General features: G+C 42.0%; 2 protein-coding genes across 5 annotated transcripts in view; one reads left to right on the plus strand and one right to left on the minus strand.

Annotated features, from left to right (window-relative positions):
* The window catches only part of LOC113451539 (vomeronasal type-2 receptor 26-like), a 214,170-nt gene that overhangs the window by 93,293 nt on the left and 94,191 nt on the right, over positions 1-26,686 (minus strand). The window lies entirely within an intron of this gene.
* The window catches only part of LOC148126708 (vomeronasal type-2 receptor 26-like), a 74,153-nt gene continuing 56,955 nt past the window's right edge, over positions 9,489-26,686 (plus strand). The window contains exons 1-5 of one of the 4 annotated variants that reach the window (XR_015742442.1): positions 9,489-9,873; positions 13,614-13,902; positions 15,494-16,288; positions 20,627-21,306; positions 21,418-22,056. Coding sequence is in view for 3 of the 4 variants with exons in the window: in XM_087927901.1 (XP_087784027.1) it covers positions 9,656-9,873; positions 13,614-13,902; positions 15,494-16,288; positions 21,163-21,375 (1,515 nt within the window). In the remaining variant the exon portion in view is untranslated. Of the gene's footprint in view, positions 9,874-13,613; positions 13,903-15,493; positions 16,289-20,626; positions 21,376-21,417; positions 22,057-26,686 lie in introns of those variants that run through there. The other 3 variants (XM_087927902.1, XM_087927901.1, XM_087927898.1) reach the window with 3 other exon arrangements.

A 26,686-nucleotide genomic window follows, 5' to 3' on the forward strand; every position in this document is an offset into this window, starting at 1 on the left:
GGGATAAGGTGAGGTCAAAGATGTAGTGATCTTGGTGAAGGGAAGCTATAGTGACAGGTATTTGGGGGGTTGGATTTCATTTTTCTTATTGTATATGTGTATGTTTTTCTTGTATGTATATGTGTAAGTATGAGTTCCTATTTAACATTTACAATGGCTTTCTGGTCTCTCATTATGACCTATCATAAAAGAAGGTCTATCTTCAAATATGAAAGAAAAGTCTACATAAGAAACATTACTTTCTATTTTCTCAGATACTGAAAAATGCACTAGATGCCCAGATGATCAATATCCAAATGAGAACCAAGTCAAATGTATTCCCAAAAGAATATCCTTCCTGTCCTATGAAGAACATTTGAGTATTATCCTCATCTCCTTTTCCCTATTCTTGTTCCTAACCACAGGCTTCATTTTTATCATATTTATTAAATACTTAGAAACTCCCATTGTCAAAGCCAACAACCGCGATCTTTCCTACATCCTTTTGATCTCCCTCTTGTTTTGCTTCTTGTCTCCTTTTCTCTTCATTGGTCAACCAAAAAAAGCCACTTGCCTTCTACGACAAACAATGTTCAGCATTGTCTTCTCAGTTGCAATTTCTTCACTCTTGGCCAAAACAATCACAGTGGTTCTGGCTTTCCTGGCCACAAAACCAGGAAACCAAGTTAAGAGATGGTTGGGGAAGAGTTTGGCCAACTCCATCATCCTTTCTTGTTCTATTGTCCAAATTACCATTTGCTCCATCTGGCTGGGAGTTTCACCCCCATTCCCTGACTCTGACCTGCACTCCCAGCCTCGAGAGATTGTCCTTCAGTGCAATGAAGGATCTGTTACCATGTTTTATGTTGTCCTCAGCTACCTGGGTTTCCTAGCTGCCATCTGCTTCTTGGTGGCTTTCTTAGCCAGAAACCTGCCAGGGGCCTTCAATGAAGCCAAGCTGATCACCTTCAGCATGCTAGTCTTCTGCAGTGTTTGGGTCTCCTTCCTGCCCACCTACCTGAGCACCAAAGGGAAATACATGGTAGCTGTGCAGATCTTCTCCATCTTGGCCTCCAGTGCTGGGTTGCTGGGCTGCATCTTCTTCCCCAAGTGCTACATTATCATCCTAAGACCAGATCTAAACACTAAGGAGCAGCTAATGATAAAAGTAGGGAATTGATAGTGAAATTGTTTCTTAGGCTCATAATATTTAATGCTTTATTGCAATAATTATTGGTAAATTTGTATGCTTCTTTTTATTCTGACAAGGTCATTTTAAACTGAAGGAATTAAAATTATTGATATAAGAATAATGAAATTTAGAGTTCCATGATTGTGCTGTTGAGTCATCAATCTCCCAAAACTATATCTGGGCATGTCCCAACAAAATGACCCATTGTCAGATCTGCCTCCAGGTAGATCCCTTAGGAAAGAAAGACCCTCAATTCAATTTGGTTGAAGTGATAGGTTGTTTTACTAATGGATACTAGTTGCGGGAAAATCAGGCTAGAACTAAGTTTCCCATGTAAAAAAAATAGAAAATGCTTCTCCCCATGACCAGTCCATCTTCAACCAATGAAGATTCATGTAGGTGTTTTGAGAATACTGAGATGTTTGGGGTAATCCACATTCTTTCTCAGGGTAGATGGCCTTGAGTGCTGGCACAAACTAGTTCTGAGCTTCTGTGTTCTTTATCAATCTGTCATTTCCCCCTCCCCATTTCCCATCACTTACCCACACAGGTTTATTGCCCATTTATTCCCCACATGTTCCCTCCCTCCTAGCTGAAGATGTCAGACCTGACACACACTGCCAAACAGTATCGAGGAGGCTCAACACTCTGCAAAGAGCTGATTCCAGAAACAAAGAAGAAAAGAGCCTGAAACCAGATTGGTGCCTTATTCCCGCCCCCCACAAGAAAATCCCACATGATTCTCTGTTCCCCAAATTGGAAGCTCTCTTTCAATTTGTAAAACATTCTTATGCTTATTTTTGAGTTGTCATAAATGTGTGTGTGTGGGGGAGGATATCTGAAGGAGCAGTAGGGCAGTTTAAAACCAGAAGTACATTCCACACTTTTCTTACAATGATTGTAGCTAGGCTACCAGATCTTCTGCCCATGAAAATCCTTCACTGGATAATGTGATTGATGATACCCAGCCCGTGAACATGCTTCATTGAAGAATCTGATTTAAGAAACACCCAAGCCTATAATTAGGCCTATTGCTCTCACACATAACCTTTAAATTGACTGATTTGCTGTTACATTTATAAAATCAGAGCAAATTTAGCTTTTTTTTTTTGAACAAGTTTTATTCAATTTTTCCAAAACAAAGTAAAAAAGAGCTCTTTTCGGTGTACAACATAATTCTGAATCACCACTTTTACATGCAAATATGACAGTAATTATATATTCAATTTTACATTCAACTTCCTATCTTATCCATTTTTAACAATTCTATTATTACCTCTCAATTTCAATTTTCAAACAAATTAATTCTATTCATTATTATTACTTTCATTCTAAACATCTTTTCAATTCATTTCAATTTATTTCAAATATATTTTCCTTTTGGGTATGGCCTTTTCCAATGTATTCTTTTCTCATTTTACCTGTCCATTTCAACTTTTTCATAAGAAAAGGAACAAACAAATTAATCCTATTCATTAATATTACTTTGATTTTAAACTTCTTCTCAGTTCATTTTAATTTATTTCAAATATATTTCTTAAGCATTAACATTTCTTTTAAGCGTGGCCTTTTCCAAAGTACTCTTTTCTCATTTAAGTCACAAATAATTCCCATATCTTTATACTTATTCCCTTTTAATTCTTTTGTCTGACAAATTTGCAATTCCATCTCATATTCTTTCCTTAAAGTCTAAATTAATATAAGCTTTTACATGCAAAATAAAACATAAATTTCCCCTTCCCTTTTACTAATTTGGGGGTGTCACCTCAGTGGTTTAAATATACCTTAATTCCCTCGATTAAACATTTATTTTCATTAGTTATAGTAATAATAATTCCCTAAAAAAGAGATAAACTACTTTACATTGTACTTTTCAGTCAGGTTCCGCAATGTATCCCAATTTGGCCTCCCCATCGCCATTTCCTCCATTTTACTTAGTGCAGTGAGCACTACCAATACTGGGCCCTACAATTTGGCCTTTCATTGGCACCAAGGGGTTTTACTAAGGTCCTGGCAGCATTGGCAGCCCTCCTCTGAGCCTTACCTGCTACCTAGACAACATTCTGATTCAATCTACCTCCATCCAGGCGGCCGAATGAGATCTTCAAATCATGATGCAGGTGTTGCAGGAACATAGTTTCTCCATCAACCTGATCAAGAGCCATCTTTCTCCAATGACCTGACTGTTGCACCTCGGGGTCATCATCGACCCAGTCAGCTGTGAAGTCTTCCTTTCACAGGACTGACAGGACAGCATCAAAGAGTTGATCAACAGAATTCAACTAAGTTGCTCCGTTCTACTCTCTCTCCTGTCCCAGTTGCTTGGGAAGATGATCTCCTGCATTGAAATTGTGCAATGGGCACACCTATACGCACACACCTTGCAGTGGTTCCTCCTCCCCTTCCAAAGAGAGGGGATCAGTCATTCTGCCTGCAGGGTGCTGCTTTCTCCACAGGTGCTTCGGTCCTTTTGATGGTGGCAGTCCCAGGCCATCACAAAGGCAGTCCCTTTATGATGAGAAGTAGAATTGTAGTGACTGCAGATGCCAGCCTTCACAGCTGGGGAGCACATGCCCAGACCAGATGGCCCAAGCACACTGGCCATCTTCAGACAGGTCCCTTCCCATCAATCTCCTGGAACTCAGGGATATTTTTCTCACCCTGAGAAATTCCCAGAACCTAGTGTCAGGGTCCCATGTGCTCATCAAGACAGACAATATAGCAGCCAAGGCTCATGTCAACAGGCAAGGAGGGACCAGATCCAGGGTTTTGATGTGGGAGGTGGAACATCTGGGGAGATGGGAAGAGAGGAACCTCCTGTCTCTCAGGGTGGACCATATTTCGGGGGTTGACATCTCCCAGGCAGACTGGTTGAGTCGACTTCAAGTCAACCACTCGGAATGGAGACTCCATCCTCCCTGTTCATAGAATTGTCCCATATTTTTGGAACTCCAGAGGTGGTCCTCTTTGCCATTACCCAGAATGCACAGGTAAACAGGTTTTTCTCCAGGTTCCTAACCCAAGGAGTGGAGGGGACCAATGCACTTTGGAGCAGGTGGCCCCCAGGTCTCCTCTATGCCTTCCCCACCCTTCCAAACTTCCCGGCAGTTATCCGGAAGATGTTGGAGGAAAAGACAGAGCTGATTCCACTAGCCCCATATTGGCCCAGGAGACCCTGGTTTGTGGACCTGGTGAACCTGTCTGTTCAGAGGCCTTGGAAAATCCCAGCCTCTCGGATCTCTCTCAATCAGGGGGGCCTTCTGCATCCGGAACCCCAATGGTTCCAGTTGACCTCTTGGTGGTTGAGTGGAATTTCTTGAAGGAGGCCAACCTTTCAGATATTGTAATTAATACAATACAGGCTTCACCTAAAAAGTCTACAACTGGACACCTGGAGGAAATTCAGTGACTGGTGCTCAGAGAGAGCCCAGAACCCCTCTTCAGCTTCTGTTCTGGAGATCCTTCAGCTTCTCTAGGACAGGCTGGACAAGGGCCTTGTGCCAGCACCATCCGCAGACGGGTGGCGGCCTTAGTTTTGGTAATTTCATGGGACAGGTACACATCCCTCTCCCACCACCCTTCAATCCACAGGTACACATCCCTCTCCCACCACCCTTCAATCCACAGATTTCTGAGGGGAGCCTCAAACTGTGACCACCCATTGTGCATAGGTATTCCACTTGGGACTTGCCTAAGGTTCTCCAAGCTCTCCTTTTGAGCCTTTATGAATGGTAGGTCTCCGTATTTTAACTCTGAAGGTATCCTTCTTGGTGGCTATTACATCAGCTAGGAGGGTGTCTGAATTAGCTGCCCTTTTGGTAAGGCCAGATTTGTGTATGTTTCATGACAACTGCGTGGTTTTGCATCTGGACCCTTCATTTGTACCCAAAATCAACTCTTGGTTTCACAGGGTTCAAGACATTGTACTCCCTGACTTTTGTCCCAACCCCAACATGTAATGGAATGTCAGTGGCACACATTGGACGTGAAAAGAATTTATATCAAACAAACTGCACCTTTTCGCAAAACTGAGTGAATGTTTGTGTCTTTTCAACCTGTCTCCTTGGGGTCTAAGTCCTCATCTCCCATATTGAGTAGGTAGATCAGAGCATGCATTTCTACTGCATATGAAACTCTTGGCTTGCCAGCTCCCAAGAAACTGACTGCACACTCTACCCGGAGCGCAGCGACTTCAGCAGCTTGGGCCATGCAGGCTCTGATCGAAAAAATTTGTAGAGCTGCTACATGGACCTCACCTTCTCTGTTCGTCCGACATTACTGGCTGCATTACTTTGCATCTGCAACAGGTTGCATTTGAACGAAGGGTACTCCAGAGAGTGGTTCTTAGGTCGGATTAAGAGGACCAGCCGAGTCCCTCCCTAGGGCATGCAGGCTTTGGTACGTCCCAATGCTGGACTCTAGAGCAGCGTGACGGAGAAGGGGCATTGGCAGACTTACCAGTGAACGCCCTTTCTAGACACACTGCGATAGAGTCCAGCCCCACCCTGTGGCCGTCTGGTCTACTATTCTCAGTTAGGGGGGAAGTTGTATGCACATTCTGTTTTTTTATATTCCAGAGACTATCCTGGTCTGTCAAGATACTTCACCAGAGAAGCTGGGGCTCTCAGCAGAGGCGAACCTTTTATGATGGCAGACTCAGCTCACATCATAAGAGGGTGGAGTTATACTCAATGCTGGACTCGATCGCAGCGTGTTTAGGAAGGGTATTCACTGGTAAGTCTACCAATGCCCCATTTGCAAGTTAGCCAACTATAGAAGAAAGATTCAAATGTGAAAAGGCCACCTTGGGATAAGAAACCAAGTTTTCTGCTTTTAAAACTAGTTCCATCCATTTCTGGAGAAGAATGAGTTTTATAATCTTTCTCATCTGAAACTGTACTTGGACCAAAATGGTGATGTAGCAGCAGATCTGGGAATTGCAAGCTTGTTGGTTCTCCCCAATGAGGATCCAAGGAAAGAGATTCTGGGGACTTCTGAAAAACAGAGACTTACTATCAACCAAGATTTTATTTCATGGCTAAAGTTCCTTAACAAGGTATTTGCCACTTTGATAATTTTTCTGCTTCCCAAAGCCTGAGGACCCATTTTAATTGGGATAAACATAGTCACCAAGTTGATTGACCTTCACTGAGAATTGAATGTGGAGAGTAGAAATCTCAGTTTTTTTTATAGTGCTTGGAAAGCTTTAGTACCATTCCATTTTGAGTATTATCTACAATTTAGTATCTCCAAGTTAGTGAGGAGTAGTGCGGTGGCCTAGAGATGGAGTTTTCATCTCACTATCAGGAGGCTGTGAGTTCAATCCTAAGTAGAGGCATATATTTCTCTCTCTGGGCACAATGAGAATATATCTGCTAAACAAAACTCCACATTGGTGACAGGAAAGACATCCAGCCATTAAACACTTTACTAGCTCCATTCAGCTGCCCAGACTTCACCCCAAAAGGTATTATGGGGTTGTTAAAAGATGATGATGATCAAGTTAGTGAGAAACCCACAAGTGCTGAGGAATGTGTGTGTCAACTCATAAAACATTTTGTATACATGTTTTATAGTTGACAACAGAAAGAAGAACAGGAGTTTCAAAGAGTGGGCAGCAGTGTGGAATCAAAAGTACATTCCATTCATATTTTCTTCAGAGACTGATTAGATGACTGAAGCTTCTGCTGCTCGAAAATCTAATTGGAGAGCGTGATTGATGAGTCTTGGCTATGGACATTTTTCGTTGGATGATACACCCAGAGGGGTTGTGGGGAAAGTAGAATCAAGGATGACAGTGAATTATATATCTCAGAGTTGGCTATGCCCAGGCTAATGCCGGCATGTTAACTTCTAATAGATCCTTTTTAGTTTTGGGAGTGTGGCTTGAGGTTCATAATTTAATTGGAGTAACTGCTGGAATCTTGACAGATTGCCTGACTCTGAGATACTATTTAATTGGAATAACTGCCGGAATCCTGACAGTGTGGTTAACAGCTTTAGGTTTGTTTGTCCTTGTATGTAAACAACAAATAAAAACACAATTCTTTTGACCAGTGTCTGAACTCAGTTTTTTTTTTCTTTTATATTTTAACTGGGAGATGGTTTTGGGCAACCTTCAAATGGGAGCAATTTTGCCATATTTTATGTAGTTCAGAAAAAACCTTCCCAGATCCTACTGGTCAGAGGCCTCTTTCTTCCCCACAGTTTTATTGCATCTTAATAAATCTAATAGAATAAAAATGTAATAAATATTTTAGAATTAATTTTTCAAAAATGTAGCATGAGTAGGTCATCATAGTTTAAAACCATGGATATATGATTGGAAGAATAAATGTTAATACGGCTATGAGAACCTATATAATACTTAAATAGTCACAAAATGTCCTAAAAGTCTTTTTTTTTCAGGAGGCAACCGGACTTTCTTGTTTTTCTTTGAAGGCATTTTGCTTCTCATCTAGAAGCTACTTCAGATTTCTTCTTCAGCTGACAGCTAAAGGAACTTCTTGGGTGAGAAGCAAAACGTCTTCAAAGAAAAACAAGAAAGCCCAGTTGCCTCTTTAAAAAAGCACCTTTGGGACCATTATGACCTGAATAACTGAGTCTCCATAGAAACGATCATGTGCTTACATCTTTTCTTAATTCTGTCACTCCAGACTTCATGAAATAAAAGTAGCTGTAGCTGTTACAACCACTGGAATCTAAAGATGTTGTATTTATCTAAATGAAGTCCATAATCTACTTGGCTACTTTAGATTAGATTAACAGAGTTGGCAGGGACCTTGTGGGTGATCTAGTCCAACCCTCTGTCCAAGCAGGGGACCCTACACCATTTCCAACAAATGGCAGTCCAATCTTTTCCTGAAAGCCTCCAGTAATGAAGTTCCAATAGCTTCCGAGGCAAAGTTGTTCCATTGGTTGATTGTTCTCACTGTCAGAAAATTTCTCTTTATTTCTAGATTGAATCTCTCCTTGGTCAGTTTCCATTCATTATTCCTTGTCTGGCCTTCAGGTGCTTTAGTAAATAGCTTGACCCCTTCCTCCTCTCGGTGGCAGCCCCTCAAATACTGGAACACTTCTATCCTTTCTCCTCTGGTCCTTCTCTTCACTAGACTAGCCATGCCCAGTTCTGCAACTGTTCTTCATATGATTTACTTGATCTCCATTTTCCATTGGTGATGAGTTCTAACATGTTTTCCTTGGTATAGTGAGAAACAGGAAGGATTATGTAATCTTTTCTATGTGATATACTATAAATGTTTGTAACCACCTTAAAGGTAGTGTCTCCTTTCTCCTACTTGTTTGGGAGTTGGGGTCCTATTTGCAAATATCTTTAATAAAGCTTATGTCAACTAAAAAGATACTTCTTTGGTCTTTTTAGCTGCCAGAAAAAGGGAATGGAGGAAAACAAGGCATTCGTGAAATGCTTAGATAATCAACCTGGCAGCCCAAAGTTATCACAGCATAAGAAGGTTATTGGAGAGCATGACTCTTGGAGATGGACCACTTAAATTTGGTTTGCCAGTCACATGGCCACCTGCCCTGCCCTCTACAGGACTCCCCTTGACTTGGAAACTGGCAAAAAAAACTTGCTACGCAACTGGCCACTAAGTGAGGACCTGGCCATTAAATGAGGACCACTTAAATTTTGTTTGCATTCACATGGTCATCTGCCCTGCCCTCTCCAGGGCTCCCCTGGACTTGGAAACTGGCAAAAAACACTTGCTAAGTAACTGGCCAGTAATTGAGGACCTAGTCATTAAGCGAGGACCACTTAAATTTGGTTTGCCAGTCACATGACCACCAAGCCACACCCACAAATTAGGCCATGCCCACAGAACCAGTTGTTAAGAAATTTGAATCCCACCCCTGGAATGCCACCAACCTGGAATATCACCAAACTCCATAGCTCTGGGTGGATGAACTTTCCCAATGGTCTCCGGAGTTAAGTTACTACATTGAGAAACACCAAAAGTCATCTGGGTGTTGAACTATCTTCATCCAGCATCACTTTCTGGACAAGACCTGACAGGAAGGCCCACAACCACTACAGAACAGTGCCCCCAGGGATGGAGCTATCATTTTCTTTTTTCCAGCTTCTCTTCTGGAAATGGAGCTCTGAAGAAGTTTGGGCTCCCCGGGGAGAAGTTGCTTCTCTGTGTAATTTTCAAAATTATGGCCTCTTAGATCTCATCTGCTACTTCTCCAGTGATTGTCTTTGAGGTAAGACAGACAGAATCAACACCTTGCATCAGAAAAGGATAAATGCCTCAGTCACACACATTGTGGCACAAGTTTGGGGACAGATAGGGACTGTGCTATTGAATGTATTTTCTGTCTTTTCCAGGTGAAGCTTGGTTTGTCTCTGTCTGATTCATGAAAGCTTGTAGAATTTCCAAATTAGGAAGGTGCTTTGAATTCATCTAATTCTTCTTCTGGTTCTTCCTTAGAAACAGGACGGGAGTTGATTCAGACCTATGAATTATGGATCTTCTGTTTCTATTTCTGTTCCTTCTATCCCAGCCAGTTTCTGGGAGGCTTGGAATGAAGTGCCCATTGAGTTTGAAGCCCCCGGGTAGTAAAAACCCATGGAACTATTACAGGCCAGGAGACCATCTCATTAGTATAATCACCACTGGAGCAAAAATAGTGCGTACAACAACGATGCCTTTCAACAAGGCTCCTTATTGTCAGTTTGACATGTAAGTTATTCAGCATGGTGATATAACACTAACCCTCTATTTGCTCTTCTAACATTCTCATTCTTTTCTTCTTATTTCACTTATTGCCTATATTGTAGGACCTGTCTAATTTCTTGAACTGTTTTGATTTCCATTGTTCCTCTCTTTTGACTTATTTTGACTTATTTTGTAGAAAATCTCTAATCCAGAAATGGGGCAGGAAAAAAAGATCAAAAAAAGGGAAGATTCCTTCCTGGTCCTATCATGAGTTATCGTAACTGTAGTTTAAAGTAGTTAGTGAATGAAGTGTAGTTGCCTCTGCCCAGCCCATTTATATATTTTTACAACCACTCTTTCCTAGTTAATACCTGATCCTTATAGGAACAGAGAATGACTTGATTTTAGAACTGCTTTTCTCGGTCACTTATAAAACAACCTCTTCCTATAACAATGATTCTACTTTAATGACTGAATGATTTTGAATCCTGATTACTTGGCAGTTGAAGATTAGTGCTGATACAAATACAATAACACTTAGACTTATATGCCACTTTACAGTGCTTTACAGCCCTCTCTAAGCAGTTTACAGAGTCAGCATATTGCGCACAACAATTTGGGTCCTCATTTTTCTTATCTTGGAAGGATGGAAGGCTGAGTCAACCTTGATTCTGGTGAGAATGGAACTGCCAAATTGCAGGCAGGCAGCAAGCAGCAAAAGTAGCTTGGAGTACTGTCCTCTAACTACTGCACCACCAAGGCTCATATAACGATTTATTTATAATTCTTTTTTTTAAAATAAAGTTTTATTGAGTTTTAACAAAACAAATAAAACATCTTATTTGAGTACAGCATCGTTCCGGGTTATCACATTTCCATACAGACACAGTTTCATATGCATATTCATCCTATGTATTCAACTTCTTATCTTATTACTCTTTTTCCAACTTCTCACTATTTCTCCCTTTACTTCTCTTAATTTTCTTTTAGGGTTATCTCATTTTCTTCTTATTCAATTGTGTTTCTTTTATCTAAATTTCTATATCTTTTTATTCATTGTACTTATACTTTCATCTGTCTTGTTTACAATTTCATATGTTCTCTTCCAACATTCTTAAAAAGCAAAATTCCCCCTATGATTTCCAATCAAAGTGCAAAACCTTTAAATCTTATTGTTATTATCATATGAAATCTCATTAAACATTGAATTTGTGCATTCTAATATTATAACATTCAAATTTCTAATATCTATTTTATATCATGTAGCTCTCATCATTCAGACTCTGCTTGGTACTTCCCCTTGAAAATGTAAAAAGAAAAATTCTAAAAACATAGCAAAAACAATATATACATATAAACATTAGTAAACAAAATAGTTATTCAAAATCATTCTAGTACTGGTATAAACCTTGTAAATCTTTCACGTTTCTTTTCAATATCTATCAATCTTTGAGAACAATTGAAATGTTTCCCTCCCTTCTTCAGTATTACTTTACTGTTAATAAGCATACCATTGGATAGTCATACAGTTTTATCTTATAAATTATTTACTCTCAATAAGCAAAATAATTATTCAAATTCATTCAAATAACTGGTATAAATTTCCCTATAAATCCTTCACATTTCTTTTCAATATTTTATCAATCTTTAGAAACAATTGCAATGTTTCCCTCTCTTCTTTATTATTTCATTAATTATAAATAAACATACCATTACATAACAATACAGTTTTATCTCACAGATTATTTACTTATTTAATTTCTAACTCATTACAGTATTCTACTGTCACAACACTATCTTTTGTACCTTAGCAGAATCCTCACTTTAACTTAATTTAACCATTGTCTCTGTGTTTTCTAGCTGAGCAAATACCTTTAATCCTAGTACATTTCCCTTTTTTCTTTATTTCCTGTTTTTGTCCCTCTTAAGGTCTTTCCCTTTCTATCTCCCCCCCCCCCCTTTTCTCATCCCCTTTTTTATACCCTTCTCTCCCTAATTTTCCCTTCTGTAGTTTTCTTTTCTGCTTCTCCTTGCTGTTATACTTCTTTTTCAGACTATTTTTCTTTTTGGCTGTTCCCTTTGATCTCAAACTTTTAACTCCTTTCCCCCTTTTCCCCCTTATCACCACAGTTTGCATTATTTGATCATTGAAAATGGCTTCTTCTTTGTCCCACCCTTCTTCTTGCTCTTGAAGCTTTTCCTTTTGCTTTTCATAGTTCAGGATCTCCATTTCAAAAAATTCAAATATGAAGCCAAAGGATCTTCCTCCCCTTTCTGTGTCTTCTTTCTGTTTTTTAAGACTCATCTTCAATTCCTCCAGGAGTGATGGCATTTTAAACACTTTTGAACAACCACACGATTGACTTTAAGTAAAAAACAGAAAAAGAAAGAAAAAACCAATGCCAAAAACTTTTTTTAAAAAATCACCAAATGATCCCAGACTGTTCCTTCTTGTTTCTTTCCTTTACTTTTCCCTTCTGTGGGTTACTGTATCCTTTAATAAGATTTCAGTTACAATGTATCCTCGGGAGTCTTTTCAAAGTTTCACTGTTAATCCTCTTTATTTTTCCAGGTGGCACTCTATTTTTCCATTATTCCAAGTCCCACCCTTTTGCCTCCACTCTTCTCCTTTTTTAGGGCTTTAAAATGACCAAGAAAAAATCTTTATTCTCCTTTTGATACATAGATTTCAGCTTAAGGTTGCCTATTAGTGTCAAAATAGATTAATATAAATTTCTTTCCATACCATTTGTAATTGTCAATATAAAGGTAAAAAGGGGGGTTTTAACCTCCTTTTCTCTCTCCTTCACCGCTTAAAGATCTTCTTTCAGAAATATCCCTCTAGGTACTTTTAGATTCAGGGTACCTTGCTTAGATGTTCTCTGTTGTTTAGCCTGGTCTATCCTGCTTTCCTCTTTGTCTTCCTCCTGCACAATCTTATCCAGTTGGGTTCTTCTTTGAGGTGGCCATTTCTGACCACCGCTGCAACCGCCTTTGGGGAAGGGAGTTTAGACCAGCCAAGGAGGAGAGATGCAGCTCCCCTCCACTTGGCTAGCAATCTCCCCTCTCTTCACCACCTCTATGGGGTGGCTTCAGCCCCAAATCCAAAGGATCGGGGCACTCCAGCACTGAGCACAGATTGAAACCATGCACAATCATGGATTTCGGTCTGTCGCTGAAGAGACCCAAACCGGAAGTCAATTTATTTATAATTCTTAAGCTTAGTGGAAAACTATCTCCAATGGATCTTCCCAATACTTATTAAAAAGAAAAGGTGATGGGGAACTATCATTTGACTCTTGTTTTGGATCAATATTGGTTTAAGCACCATAAGTAGGGGTGGTATTCAGGCAGTTTGGACCAGTTCTGGTGTACTGTAGTGGAGATTTTTACTAGTTCAGAGAAATGGCAAATACGATCTCTGACTAGCCTTGCCCACCTGCACCCGCCATTAGCTCTCCTATATTCCTTTGTTTTTTAGCTTAGCTGATTCACACAGCAGAGTAGATTGCTGTGCCTCAGCTGAGCTAAAAAACAGCTCAGCTCACTCACCAGCATTCTGAAAAGGGTGGGTCTTTGATCTCTGAAAGCACATGCAAAGCATGTGTTAGGGATACATACGCATGTATAGGACTACTCATAGAACAGGTAGGAAAAAATTTGGAAACCCATCACTGATCAGAAGGCAAAGAGAATTACATTGAAATGGTACTTTGCTTTTGATTGTAATGATGATGATGATAACATAAATATTTTTATGTTAGTTTACCTTTTGATAAATTTAGGCTACTACGCTACGTTTTTAATAGTCAAGTGGTCAACAAGACTCCTGGGTTTCTGAAAAATCTCACACTTGGCTACAACATCCATGATAATTATTTGAACAGACTTCTGACTTCAGATGCCTTGCTAGATATGTTCTCAATGGGAGAAGCCAATGTTCCAAACTACAGCTGTGGAAAGAAGGACCACCTTTTGGCTCTTGTTGATGCAGCTACCGATGACATCTCCATCCAGATGTCAACATTAGTAGGCATCTACAAAGTCCCTCAGGTTTGTGTGCATGTGTTTTTCTACAGTTAATTTGAATGGGGTGGTAAGCTGGTATGTGATAGATCCAACCGTACCTTCACTTTGAAATTGAAAAACTGCTTTTCAGTGTGGCCATTCTAGGTAAAATGGTTAGGAATTGGAATCTACAGTTTTTAAGAGGCAAAGATCAAAATAGCAATATCCTCTCATGACATCCTCATCATTGCTTTGGGTCTTCTATTTCATGCTTGGAAGGTGAGGAGAGACTCTGTTCAAACAAAGGGTCTTCTTTAAAAAGGAAGGCATAGCAGAGATGGGAAATCATCCTTTGAATTTAACAAAAATAATGATCTTTTCAATGGTAAACATTTTAGCCCACATGGTCACTATTTTTTATCCTTAAAGTTCATCATAAATGGCTTGAAGAGCAATAAAGACCCTTGAGAGGATTTCTCTACCAGATAAAATAGTCAAAAAATTATCAATTGTGGTGTGTTGTGATGGGATTCAAATTTCTGTGTTTTTTATGTATTTTATTTATTTATTTATTAATCATAAAAACAAAACAGATACTAAAGAAATAAATAAATGCATAAATAAAAATGGCAACTTACCAAAAATGAGGCAGGCAACTTCTTGTTACATTGTTTTTGTTATACATTATCTGTTTCTGCTTAAATCAATATATAGCAACATCAATGTAACAAAAACCTGCATGCATACATAAATGGATTTTTTTTAAATAAAAGTTTTTTATTTTTTTTAACAAACAAAACAAACATAAAACAAAACATCTTCAGGTACATACAGGTTGTCAGTTGGTACAAATCACTTGTGCACAATCTCTGCAGTCTTTCCCTTCCAATTTACATTAATCTTTATATCATAAATCCACTATATTTATTTATATTATTACTATTATTAATTATACTAGACTTTACTAAAATATATCATTTTACGTGAACAAATCACCATTTTTACTTAATCTACTTTATAATGTTCATTTCATCAAAACCAACCTATTCTATAACAATATATCCTTACTTTACCTTACCTCTGTAATTCTATTACACTTATATTATATTATAAAGTATCATAAAATATTTCATAAATGAAAAAGCAAAGCAGAAACAAATATCAATAAGTACAGCAGTGTAACAGAAAAATTATTTAAATTTCTTTACATTGGCTTATTTCTAATATTTCTAATTAATGTTTATAATTATCAACATTCTTATTTAATTCATACAAAGCAATGATCATTCTCTGCCTAATTTCTACCTCTTATCACAATCCATTTCTGCACATTGTAATTTTTTAATTTCATTTTCATCTATGGGGATCTCTTTGTTTTTCCACTGTTATGCAAACCTAATTTTAGGCACTGTTAACAGGTGTAACATTAAATATGTATTGTACTCTTTTTATTTATGTGGGTTCCAACAAAAATATTTCTGGTTTTAAAATTTTAATCTATATGTTGCTTTACCATTTTTGCTTACCTTGACATGACATCCTCTTGAATAGCTACACCAGCAGAGGGTTCCTGGTGAGGTAATTCCCCATTAGGAGAATGAGTGCATATAACACAATATTTTAATTGCTCTTACAGATCAATATTGAATACTTTTCAGAGTCACTGCATGATAAAAGTCAATTGCCCTTTTATCACCGGCTTTTACCCCCAAAAGGCATCCTGTACCCAGCAATTGTCCAACTGCTCCTCCATTTCAGATGGACCTTGATTGGTCTTTTTGCTTCAGACACAGAAAATGGAGATAATTTCATGAGGACTTTGACTCCTTTGCTTGTCAAGAATGGAATCTGTGTGGTTCTGTCACAGCAATTCTCAACAACTGGAAAAACAGGACGCATCAGGGATGGCCTCTCTAAATGGACACAAGTTAATGTCTTTCTTCACTACATAGAATATGGTGCTGTTTTGGATAGAATTCTTCCTTTCCATTTGACATTTATGCATTTGCCAGGACCCATTGAAGGGAAACTCTGGATCACAACACTCACTGATCTATTTCCACTGGAAAATGGTATACATCTCAAATATATTAACAGTATCTGGACTGTTGCTTTAGAGGAAAAAAAACAGCCCCCAAAGGATGCCTTTAAACTCCATTTCTATGTGAAGCCACCCTTGGGAGATGAGTCGTTTCTTTGTTTGTTTTTTAAACACATCTTTTCTGTCAAAGGCCGGAAAAGATGCATTGAGAAAGCACCACTGAACACCCAAAAGAAAAAGAACTTGTTTGAAATCTGGAACGACCACCATATTTACACTGCTATTAATGCTCTGGCCCATGCCTTGAATGCTGCATATTCCTCCAGATCCAGGAGGAGAAAGAAGAAGGGGAAAGAAAGGTTGGAGGCTCCAAGACTTCAGTCATGGGAGGTAAGGGGACCGGCCAAGGATCCATTCTACATTTCCTTTGAAGAGGGGAATTACATAATTCTAGTTGTGCTTGTTGTTAGTCATGAAATCATGTCTGACTCATTGTGACCCCATGGACAATGTTCCTCCAGGCCCTCCTGTCTTCTACCATCCCTTGTAGTCCATTTAAGCTCACGCTGACTTCTTCAGTGACGCCATCCAGCCACCTCATTCTCTGCTGTCCTCTTCTTCTTTTGCCCTCAATCATTCCTTGCATTAGTCTCTTCCCAATGAGTCCAGTTGTGCTCCAGAATGCCAAAAATTTTGGCGAATCTAATGGCTTAGACCAGGGGTCTCCAAAGTTGACAGCTTTAAGACTTGTGGACTTCAACTCCCAGAATTCCTCCTCCAGTCATGTTAGCTCAGCAATTCTGGGAGTTGAAGTCCACAAATCTTAAACTTGCCAAGTTTAAAGACCCTTCGCTTAGATGATAATGTTCACAAAAACAAGAACTATGACAGATATTGTTTGATAATAAACACTGCTAATATTTTAAAGGTGTGTATTTTTTAAAAAGTTCCTTTATATATGGGTTTACAATTAGCATTATAGAATTTTACCTTCATACATTTGAAGGAATCTTCAGGTCAACCTAACTTAGCCTCTCCTCTTTGCAGGAATCTCAATCAAAGCTTCTCTGACTGATGGCTGCTCAGTCTTTGGATTTAGACAATCAGTGAAGGGGAGACTGAACTTCTCTGGTTCTCTGGCTCACCGCTAAAATTCTCCCTTTTTAAAGAAGCTTTTTTCCCCCTCTTATTCAGTCAGAATCTCCTCCCTTGTAACTGAATTCATTATTCCATGTCTGACACTCAGGAATAACAGTAGATTTTAGCCTCTCTGTAATGTCTTTCAGTTATTTGATGGTTGCTGTCTGCAGCTAATAGCAACAGTACTTAGATTTTTATACCACTTCACAGTGCTTTTACAGCCCTCTCTAAGTGGTTTATAGAGTCAGCATCTTGCCTCCAACAATCTGGGTCCTCCTTTTACTGACCTCGAAAGGATGGAAGGGCAAGTCATCTTTAGCTGGTGTGACCCGAATTGCTGGCAGATGGTGATCAGCAGAAGTAGCCTGCAGTACTGCATTCTAACGACTACATCATCGTGGCTCCTAGATTGTATTAGTTGAAACAGGTTTTTCCAGACTCCTGATTTTCTGCTACAATGGACTAAGATCACTCTTCTCCTCAAAATCTTTCCTCAAGGTTAAAGGCAGCTCCTTTTGTCAGAGTTCCGGCAATTTCCCTAATTAAATCATGAGCCTCAAGCCAAGCTTCAAAAAAAAACCCTCAAAAGATTTATTAGGAGCAACATGCTGGCATTAACCTACATGAAGCTAACTCTGGCATATATAATTCACAGTAGGTTGCCCGGATAGACTGGTCTCACCCGAAAAACACTTAATCTCCCTCCACCGCCCAATACAGCCAACAAAACGAGGGGGTCAACTCAAAAATATTTCTCTGGTCTCTTAGAGTTGTCAGCAGAAAGGGAATGGAGGGAATAATGCATACCTTAAATGTTTTCGTAGATAATTTCTAGGTGGCCAAAGCTTCTGGCACACATTATTACTAGAGAGCATGATTGATGATTCTTGGTTATAGATGTGTCCTATTGGATAATATACATCCAGGGGGTGGAGGAAGACCAACCAGGAGTGGGATTCAACTGGTGTTACTACCAGTTTGGTGATGTTTTTGCATGAGAGTGTGTTATGTCTCACCTCTATTCACAGGTGAGCAGTCAAAAACAAACCCCAACAAAAATATCTGCTGAGGTTTTTCCAGTCCTCAGCAGTAGTTCTGAAATCTGTTTGGAAATCCTGAAGTGCCTATAAATCACAATGCCTCTGATAAACTTCACAGTACTTTCGCTCTAACAAGACACTTTGCTTCTGGCAAATTTCTCAAACCAATCCATTTCCTTTTATCCCCTAAAGGGGGCATGTTAGTCTCATTAATCACTGGCTTGACGCTTCTTTCCCAATTGAGATTGACAACTCAATCTCCGTCTATTTCTTAAGTCAAGCCAAGATCCCTCAAAACCCTCCTCCTCCACACTTGAAACCTCTCACATGTTTTCCTGATTATCTGTTCCCGGCTGCTGTATAATCAGAGAGGGAGATTCGGGGGAGGTCACCTCCAATAAATCAGGTTCATCTCTCATAGCTAAGTCCACTTCCTCATCCTGGCTATCTTCAAAATCACCCAACAATGCAGGCTCATATCTCAGTGCCAGATCCTCTTCACTCGAGCTCACATCCGCTGATGGACCAGATTCAAATCCCGGAGTCACAACAAGTGTGTATGCTTTGTGAACACTTGCTCCTGATGAATGCTACATGTGTGTGTGAAAAAACCATTAGTGGTGCTGCCCGGACAGTTGAAAAGTGTTACACATGGGTGCACAGCATTTGCAAAAGCCTCTTTTTCCTGAGTTTTCAACCTCAGCTGTGCCGCACAAAGCAGTACAGCAGAAAAGAGCCCGGGTGGGTGGGTGGGCCAAACAGCAGCAGATACCAAACCAGTTCGGTGTCTGCTCCTCTTCAGACCTTCCAGGCAGAACAGGTAGCATCCCATCCTTGAGACCAAGGGGAGATGAATGATGTGTCTCAGAGTCAGCTTCACTCAGGTAATGCCAACATGATCACTCCTTGTAAATCTTGCTTTTTTAAAAAAAACTCTGAGAGTTGCGACTAGAGACTAATGATTTGAATGGGGGTGTATTGCTAATTATTTCTTGTCTGTTATCTTTTGGCAAGGCTGGTACAGTTTGGCAAGGCTTGTGCTTATCTCACCTAATTATTTTGTAAAAGCATTACAAGGTTTCAGTTCCTTTTGGATTGTGTTTGATTTGTCAGAAAAGGATGTGGGTCACAAAACCCTGAGAGACCATTCTCCCCCAAAAAAACACTTAATATGCAATTCCATTTTACCAGGCTTTGATCAGCTGTCTGCAAGGAGTATAAATCTTTCTATTCCCCACCAGCCAGTCAGAGCTGAAGAAGTTTCTTGGATGAGAAGTGAAATGTTTTCAAAGAAAAACCGGAAATTCCAGTTGCCTCTTGAAAAAAGCACCTTTGGGTCAGGTTTTAGTGATGATGGAGGTTTTAGTTTTTAAGGAGGGTTTTTCTTTAAGAGAAGCTGTATAAAACTCATATGAAAATAAAACTAATTTGACAGAAATCTCATGATAATGTAGAATTAGCTGGTCTGGGTATGTTTCAGTCTAGTCTTCTGGGAAAATATTAGCCTGGAAGTTTCTTCTTTGATAAATCCATGCTTTCTGGTAATCACCTGTTGTTTTCAATGAGTTTATAAATATTCTCTTCATTTGTGTAATTTATCTGTGATCTGCTCTAGAATGGTTCCTAAAATTGACAAATTTTGTAAATTATCATTTTTCCCTGTGAGATGAGAGTATAAAAATAACAGACTTGATAACCAGGATGAGTAAGAAAGGTATCAGGCCTCTAACAGATCCACTCTTATTCAAATCAAAATCTCTAGTCACATCTCAGAGAAAAGTAAATTGGTTTATTAGAAGATGCCATGTTGGCGCGTTGCTGGGGGCAACTGATACTAAATTACATCATACATTTCTCCCTTGACCCTGGTCTTTCCCCAACTCCCTGGATGTGACTCCTCCAATGGGATACATCCGTCTCCAAGAGTCATCCATCATGCTCTTCAATAACCTTCTTATGCTCCGACAACTTTGGGCTGCAAGGGTGATTCTCTAAGCATTTCAAGAATGCTTTGTTTTCCCCCATTCTCTTTTTCTGGCAACTAAAAAGACCAAAGGAGTATCTTTTTAGTTGACATAAGGTTTATTAAAGATATTTGCAAATAGGACCCCAATTCCCAAACAAGTAGGAGAAAGGAGACGCCGCCTTTAAGTTATATACTATAACATTTATAGTATATCACATAGAAAAAGTTACATAATTCTTCCTGTTTCTCACACATAGGATTTCTAGGGACTTCCACTGCAAAAACAATGTCAGGATGACCTAGTATTCCTGACATGAAATTTCAAGCCAAATTAAAAACCCCACTTCAGCCAAGAACATAATATTTTTAACTTTGCAGAATAACAAGTTACAAAAACATGATATACTTTTATAAGTGTTCAGATGACTTTAATTAAGAACAAAGATGGAGCCTCTTTGGTACTATAATTTCTAAGGTGTAATAGGAAAATAAATATATTTTTTACATATGTATAACATTTCCAATATATGAATCGTCAGTATTATTGATTAACTTTGCTGAACTTTTCTTTTTCATTTTTAGTAGTAATGTTGTAGCAGATCCTGTTTCCAATTAAGGGCACAAGACCATGAAGGGTTGGAGAACACAGGGTTATTTGCACAAAGGTTCAGCTTCAACCAGGGCATTTCCCTTATCAAGCTATACCATAACATATGTACTACAGAAAGGAGAAGTAGTCCTAATTAATCATTTTGCACAATTTAGCATATACGTGTTTATCTTAAACCATCTGTTACTTTCCATACCCAGCTTTGCCATATAGCTTGATTCAGAAAATATCTAATTCATAGGTCATTCTGCTTATAGTTAGATTCAGCAAGTTTTCTCAAGTTTCACAACATAGAATTAAGCAACTTCTATAATATTTGCAATATAAGCCAAAGAACTTCTGCTAATTATAATAAAACTTGTCTGATATTTTCCCATCCTGCTTCAGTAAAACCTGTTCTCCCAAACAGGACTATTTACAAATTAGATCAATGTAGGAGAAAAAAGAACAAAAAGGGATAAGTTGCCATGTTTACTGCTTTTAAAATTTCTGGATGTTCCCATTCTAGTTTCAACCCTTTCTGGAGAAGAATGAGTTTCTCAATCTTTCCATATACGAACTGTACTTGGACCAAAATGAAGATTTAGCATCTAACCTGAAGATTGTGAGCTGGGTGTTTTTCCCTAAGAAGTCTCTCATCAAAAACAAAATGGTGACTTTTGAAAGAAAGAGAATTATTATCAACCAACTGCTTTTGTTATGGCTAAAGTTGCACAAAAGAGTGAGAGCAATTTGCCTTATGTCTTTTTTCTCTTTTCCAAAGGAATGTGAGCCATTTCATCTATGCACTATGGCTTATTGTTGAAATGGACAAGGAGATCCAAAGTTTTGAGTTCCCATGGAGTTATAATGATGTTCTGCTGTGCCCTGACCCAGAAAACAGAAACATTGAAACATATCTTTGACGCAGAGAATGGAATGGAATGGAATGGAATGGAATGGAATGGAATAGAATAGAATAGAATAGAATAGAATAGAATAGAATTTTTTATTGACCAAGTGTGTTTGGAAACACAAGCAATTTGTCTTGGTGCAAATGCTGTCAGTGTACATAAAAGAAAAGATACATTCAACAAGAATCATAAGGTACAACACTTAATGATAGTCACAGCATACAATAAGCAATCAAATCATACTGGGAAACAGTCGATATAAATCATAAGGATACAAGCGACAAAGTTACAGTCATACAGTCACAACTAGGAGGGGATGGGTGATAAGGTGTGATGAGAAGATTAATAGTAATAGTAGTGCAGACTTTGTAAATAGTTGAACAGTGTTGAGGGAATTATTTGTTTAGCAGAGTGAAGATATTTGGGAAAAAACTGTCCTTATGTCTATTTCTTCTGGTGTGCAGTGCTCTATAGTGTCATTTTGAGGGTAGGAGTTGAAACAGTATATGTCTGGGATATAAGCGATCTGTAAAGATTTTCACAGCCCTCTTTTTGACTCGTGCAGTATACAAATCCTTGATTGAAGGCAGGTTGGTAGTAATTGTTTTTTCTGCAGTCCTAATTACTCTCTGAAGTCTCTTTCTGTCTTGTTAGGTTGCAGAACCAAACCAGACAGCTACAGAGGTGCAGATAACAGACTCAATCATTCCTCTAAAGAACTGTGTTCTGTATTAACATTCTTGTAGACTCGCATTCTGATTGGTCCACCCGGACCGCAACCTGATTGGTCCACTGAAGGACTGTGATTGGAGCGCTAACAATCTACCGTGATTGGCCGAGCTGATCGCGGGAGATTCAAAGCGCTGCCATTGGCCGCCGAGCCACTGGCTGGCTGTATAAAGCCAAGCGGCTCGCACACTTTAACTGTCCTTGTTCAGATGCTACAATAAAGAGCTGATTGTTCACTTTCGCGTCTCGCCTCTTATGTGACCCGATCCACCGATCTGACACTGGCGACGAGGGTGGGATCGTGAGGCGAGGACCAACTAGCACATGGCAAACGGTGATCAGCGCCCTGCAAGATGGCCAGCAACCTGCCGCCCGCTCCGTTCGACCCAGCAACCGAAGACTGGGAGTCATACATCGACCGCTTCCAGATGTTCCTGGAGTGCAGCAATCTCAAGGACGCCAACGGCCAGAGGAAACAGGCAGTATTCCTAACACACTGCGGACCCGCGGTGTTCAAAATGGCCAAGGCACTGGCGAAGCCCACCGACGTCAAGGAGATGGACTGGGCTGACCTCGAGCCCATCTTGCGCCGCCATTACGCCCCTACCGTGCCCATCCTCATTCGTAGGCATGACTTCTACTGCCGAGATCAGCGCGAAGGCGAGACCATTGCCAACTTCGTGGCCCAGCTGCGGAACCTGGGAGGCCCCTGCGAATTCCCTGACCTGGACCAGGCGCTTCGGAACCAAGTCGTCCTCGGACTCTGAGACCCCATGCTGCAGAGCCGGCTGATGGCGAAAGGCAACATCTCCCTTGCCGATGCCCTCACCAAGGCTACCGCCGCCAAGGCCACCCACCAGTAAGCAGCCCGGATGAGGCAAGCCAGCACGACTGAACGGCCACCAACCAATAAAGCGACCACAGCCACCGCGAAGCCTGGGGAAACCAGCCATTGAGAAATGACCACGCATCATGGTGACTTCGAACCCCAATCCAACACCGAGGATGAAGACGAGGAAATCCATCGGCTACAGACCGAGCGCGACCGCCGGGATCGCAGGGGATGTAAGTCGGGTTTCCACTGTGCCGGCTGCGGCGGCGATCACCCCCGCTCCAAAAGCCGTTTTCTCGACGCCATTTGCAGGCACTGTGAGAAGTGGGGGCACATCGCCAAGGTGTGCCGGAACAAAAAGAGCTACATCCCGCAGTGATGAGGAAACAGCCCACGACGATGAGACGGCACCCCCCAGGCACCGAGACTGACCGACTGAGAGCCGGTGGAGCCGTGACAGCCACAGCAGATGACTCAGCGAAGCACAGCGGTGCGAGGAAACCCACCAGATGGTCATCATCGGCCATTCGTCAACCACAGACGCCCGAAAGGTACACGTGGCCCTGTGCATCGAGGACCAGCCCTGCGAGATGCAAGTGGACTCCGGGTCCTACCTCTCAATGGTCTCTTGGCGCACAATCAAGCGCCTAGTCCCGACCATCCGCCGCAATGAACTAGACGACCAGAAGCTAATCCTGAAAGGCTATCAGGGAAACTGCATCCCTGTGGCCGGCATCGGGCACTTTAAGGTCACATTCAAGAACCACACCGACATCTTGCCACTCACCATCATGGACCGGGACCGCCCCAGCTTGCTCGGCCTGCAATGGCTCGCCCCGCTGGGCATTGAGGTGATGGGCATTCATCACACAGACGAGGCCAACTGGGAAGCGACTCTCATAAAAGAATTCCAGGAGGTCTTCGACAACTTGCTAGGCAAGTACCGAGGGCCCCCTATATCTTTCAACCTTAACCCTAACATCGCCCCAATCCGCCTCAAACCCCGGCGAGTGCCTTTTGCGCTCAAGCCGAAAATCGACGAGCAACTAGACAAGCTCGTCACGCAAGGGGTACTAGAGCCCATTGACCATACCCGTTGGGAAACGCCCATAGTCACCCCCATCAAACCCGATGGCTCCATACGAATTTGCGGGGACTACAGGCCACCCTCAATCACAAGCTGCAGCAAAGCGCCTACCCCAGGGGTGTCCAACCTTTCACCTTCCCTGGGCCGCATTAGAAGATGAAAATTTGGTTTGGGCCGCACATAAAATAAAATAACAGTAACGATACCTGATCATCCCAAAAAAACGTAGAAAACATAGTTAACATATTAAATTTATTTGGAAATAAAGTTAGTGAGATGTTTTTATTATTTATTATTAATTATTTATTTAAAATTATTTATTTTTATCACTGTTTTTTTATCACAGTTTATTTTCTGTCCAAATTTTTGGGGGAGGGGAGCTTGCCTGCCTCATGCCTACCTCTCCTCCTGCAAATAGCCGGGCTGGATGAGGCAGGACTGGAAGGCAAAAGCAGCAGCAGCGGCGGGCGGGGCAGAAGCAACGGCGGGGAAGGCTTCTGCCCCCGCCGCCGCTTCTTCCCCGCCCCGCTGCTGCTTCTGCCGCTGCCGTTTCTGCCCCGCCACCATCCCCGCCGCCGCTTCTGCCGCCGCCGCTTCTATCCCCGCCGCCGCCGGCGCTTCTGCCGCCGCCCCCGCTGCTGCTTCTGCCACCGCCATTTCTATCCCCACTGCCGCTGGCGCTTCTGCCGCCGCCATTTCTATCCCCGCCGGCGGCGGCGCTTCTGCCGCTGCTGTTTCTATCCCTGCCGCCGCCACCGCTTCTGCCGCTGCCGTTTCTATCCCCGCCGCTGCCGGCACTTCTTCCCCCGCCCCCGCTTCTGCCGCCGCCGTTTCTGCCCCCACCACCATCCCCGCCGCCGCTTCTGCAGCGGCGGCGGGGACAGAAGCAGCAGCGGTGGCGGTAACAGCAGGAGGTGGCGTTCTGACGGCGCCCGCCTTTTCTCTTGCTGCTTGGCCTGGCGCTCGCGTCGCGCCTGCCTCTCTTCCTCCTTCTCGCTGGCTGTGGCACGATGGTTGGGGTGGGCATTGGGCCGCATTACGAGGCGACCTGGGCCGCATGTGGCCCTTGGGCCACGGGTTGGACAAGCCTGGCCTACCCAGTCCCAGTAGTACAGCACCTTCTGCACTCACTGAGGGGAGGCCGGGTCTTCGCAAAACTCGACTTGGCACAAGCGTACCAACAACTGCTAGTCAGTGCGGAGACAGCTGAAGCGCAAACGATTGTTACACACTGGGGGGCTTTTCAGTGCAACCGACTCCAATTTGGAGTCAGCGTTGCCCCAGGAGTCTTCCAAAGTCTCATGGAAAGGCTCCTCCAGGGAATAAAACGGGTGGTTCCCTACTTCGATGACGTGCTGATCGCAGCCGCCAACAGAGAACAATTGGAGACCCGTTTAAGGGCGGTGCTTAACAAATTCAAAGACGCCAGCCTTAAAGTCAAAAGAAACAAATGCCAACTCCACACCGAGAGGGTCGAGTTCCTGGGGTACCTCCTGGACCAGCACGGAATACACCCAACTGGGAAGAAACTCAGAGCCATCAAGGAAGCCCCCACACCAACAAACAAGGCGGAACTACAGGCATTTTTGGGACTACTTAATTTTTACAATGTTTTCCTACCCCAAAAGGCGACCGTGGCGGAACCCCTACACCGGCTACTCAATAAAGCGGCCATCTGGACCTGGGGGAAGCAGGAGGAGACTGCGTTCCAACGAACAAAAAACCTGCTGACATCGGACGCAGTCCTGATCCAGTATAGAGAGACCCTCCCGCTCACGGTAATGTGCAACGCATCACCTTTCGGCATCGGAGCAGTCGGGAAGGAAACACCCATCGCCTTCTTCTCCCGAACACTGGCCAAGCCGGAAAGAAATTACAGTCAACTGGACAAAGAAGCCCTCGCCATCGTCGCCGGAGTGAAAAGGTTCCACGAGTACCTTTACGGTAGGAACTTTTCGATCACAACGGACCACAAGCCCCTGCTCGGGATACTCACAGGGAACAAGGCCACCCCGAACATCCTGTCACCCCGGATGACGCGGTGGTCCGAGTTCCTTGCCGCATACTCATGCGAGCTGTCACACCGGCCTGGCAAGAACATTCCGCACACTGACGCACTAAGCTGGTCACCACTACCCGACCTAGACGACGACCCAGCGCCCACAACGACGACCCTGCAAATTGAGACCCTACCCAGCCCACTCTTAACCACGCCAGACATTGCCTATGAAACAAATAAAGACAAACGGCTGGCGCGGGTATTGAACTGGGTAGAGCGGGGGTGGCCAGAAAATGATGGCGGCGAGCAGTTCAAAGCCTTCCGAAACCGCCAAACTGAGCTGTTCTCACAAAGGGGGTGCATACTCTGGGGCGACCGGATAGTCATACCGGAAGCACTACAAAACAGAGTGTTGGCAATGCTGCACGAGGGACACCTGGGGGTCGTCAAGATGAAAGCCCTGGCCAGAAGCTACGCTTGGTGGCCAGGGAT

This window comes from Pseudonaja textilis, chromosome 2, assembly GCF_049901715.1.
Source record: "Pseudonaja textilis isolate UNSWEBS1 chromosome 2, rPseTex1.2, whole genome shotgun sequence".
NCBI lineage: Eukaryota > Metazoa > Chordata > Lepidosauria > Squamata > Elapidae > Pseudonaja > Pseudonaja textilis.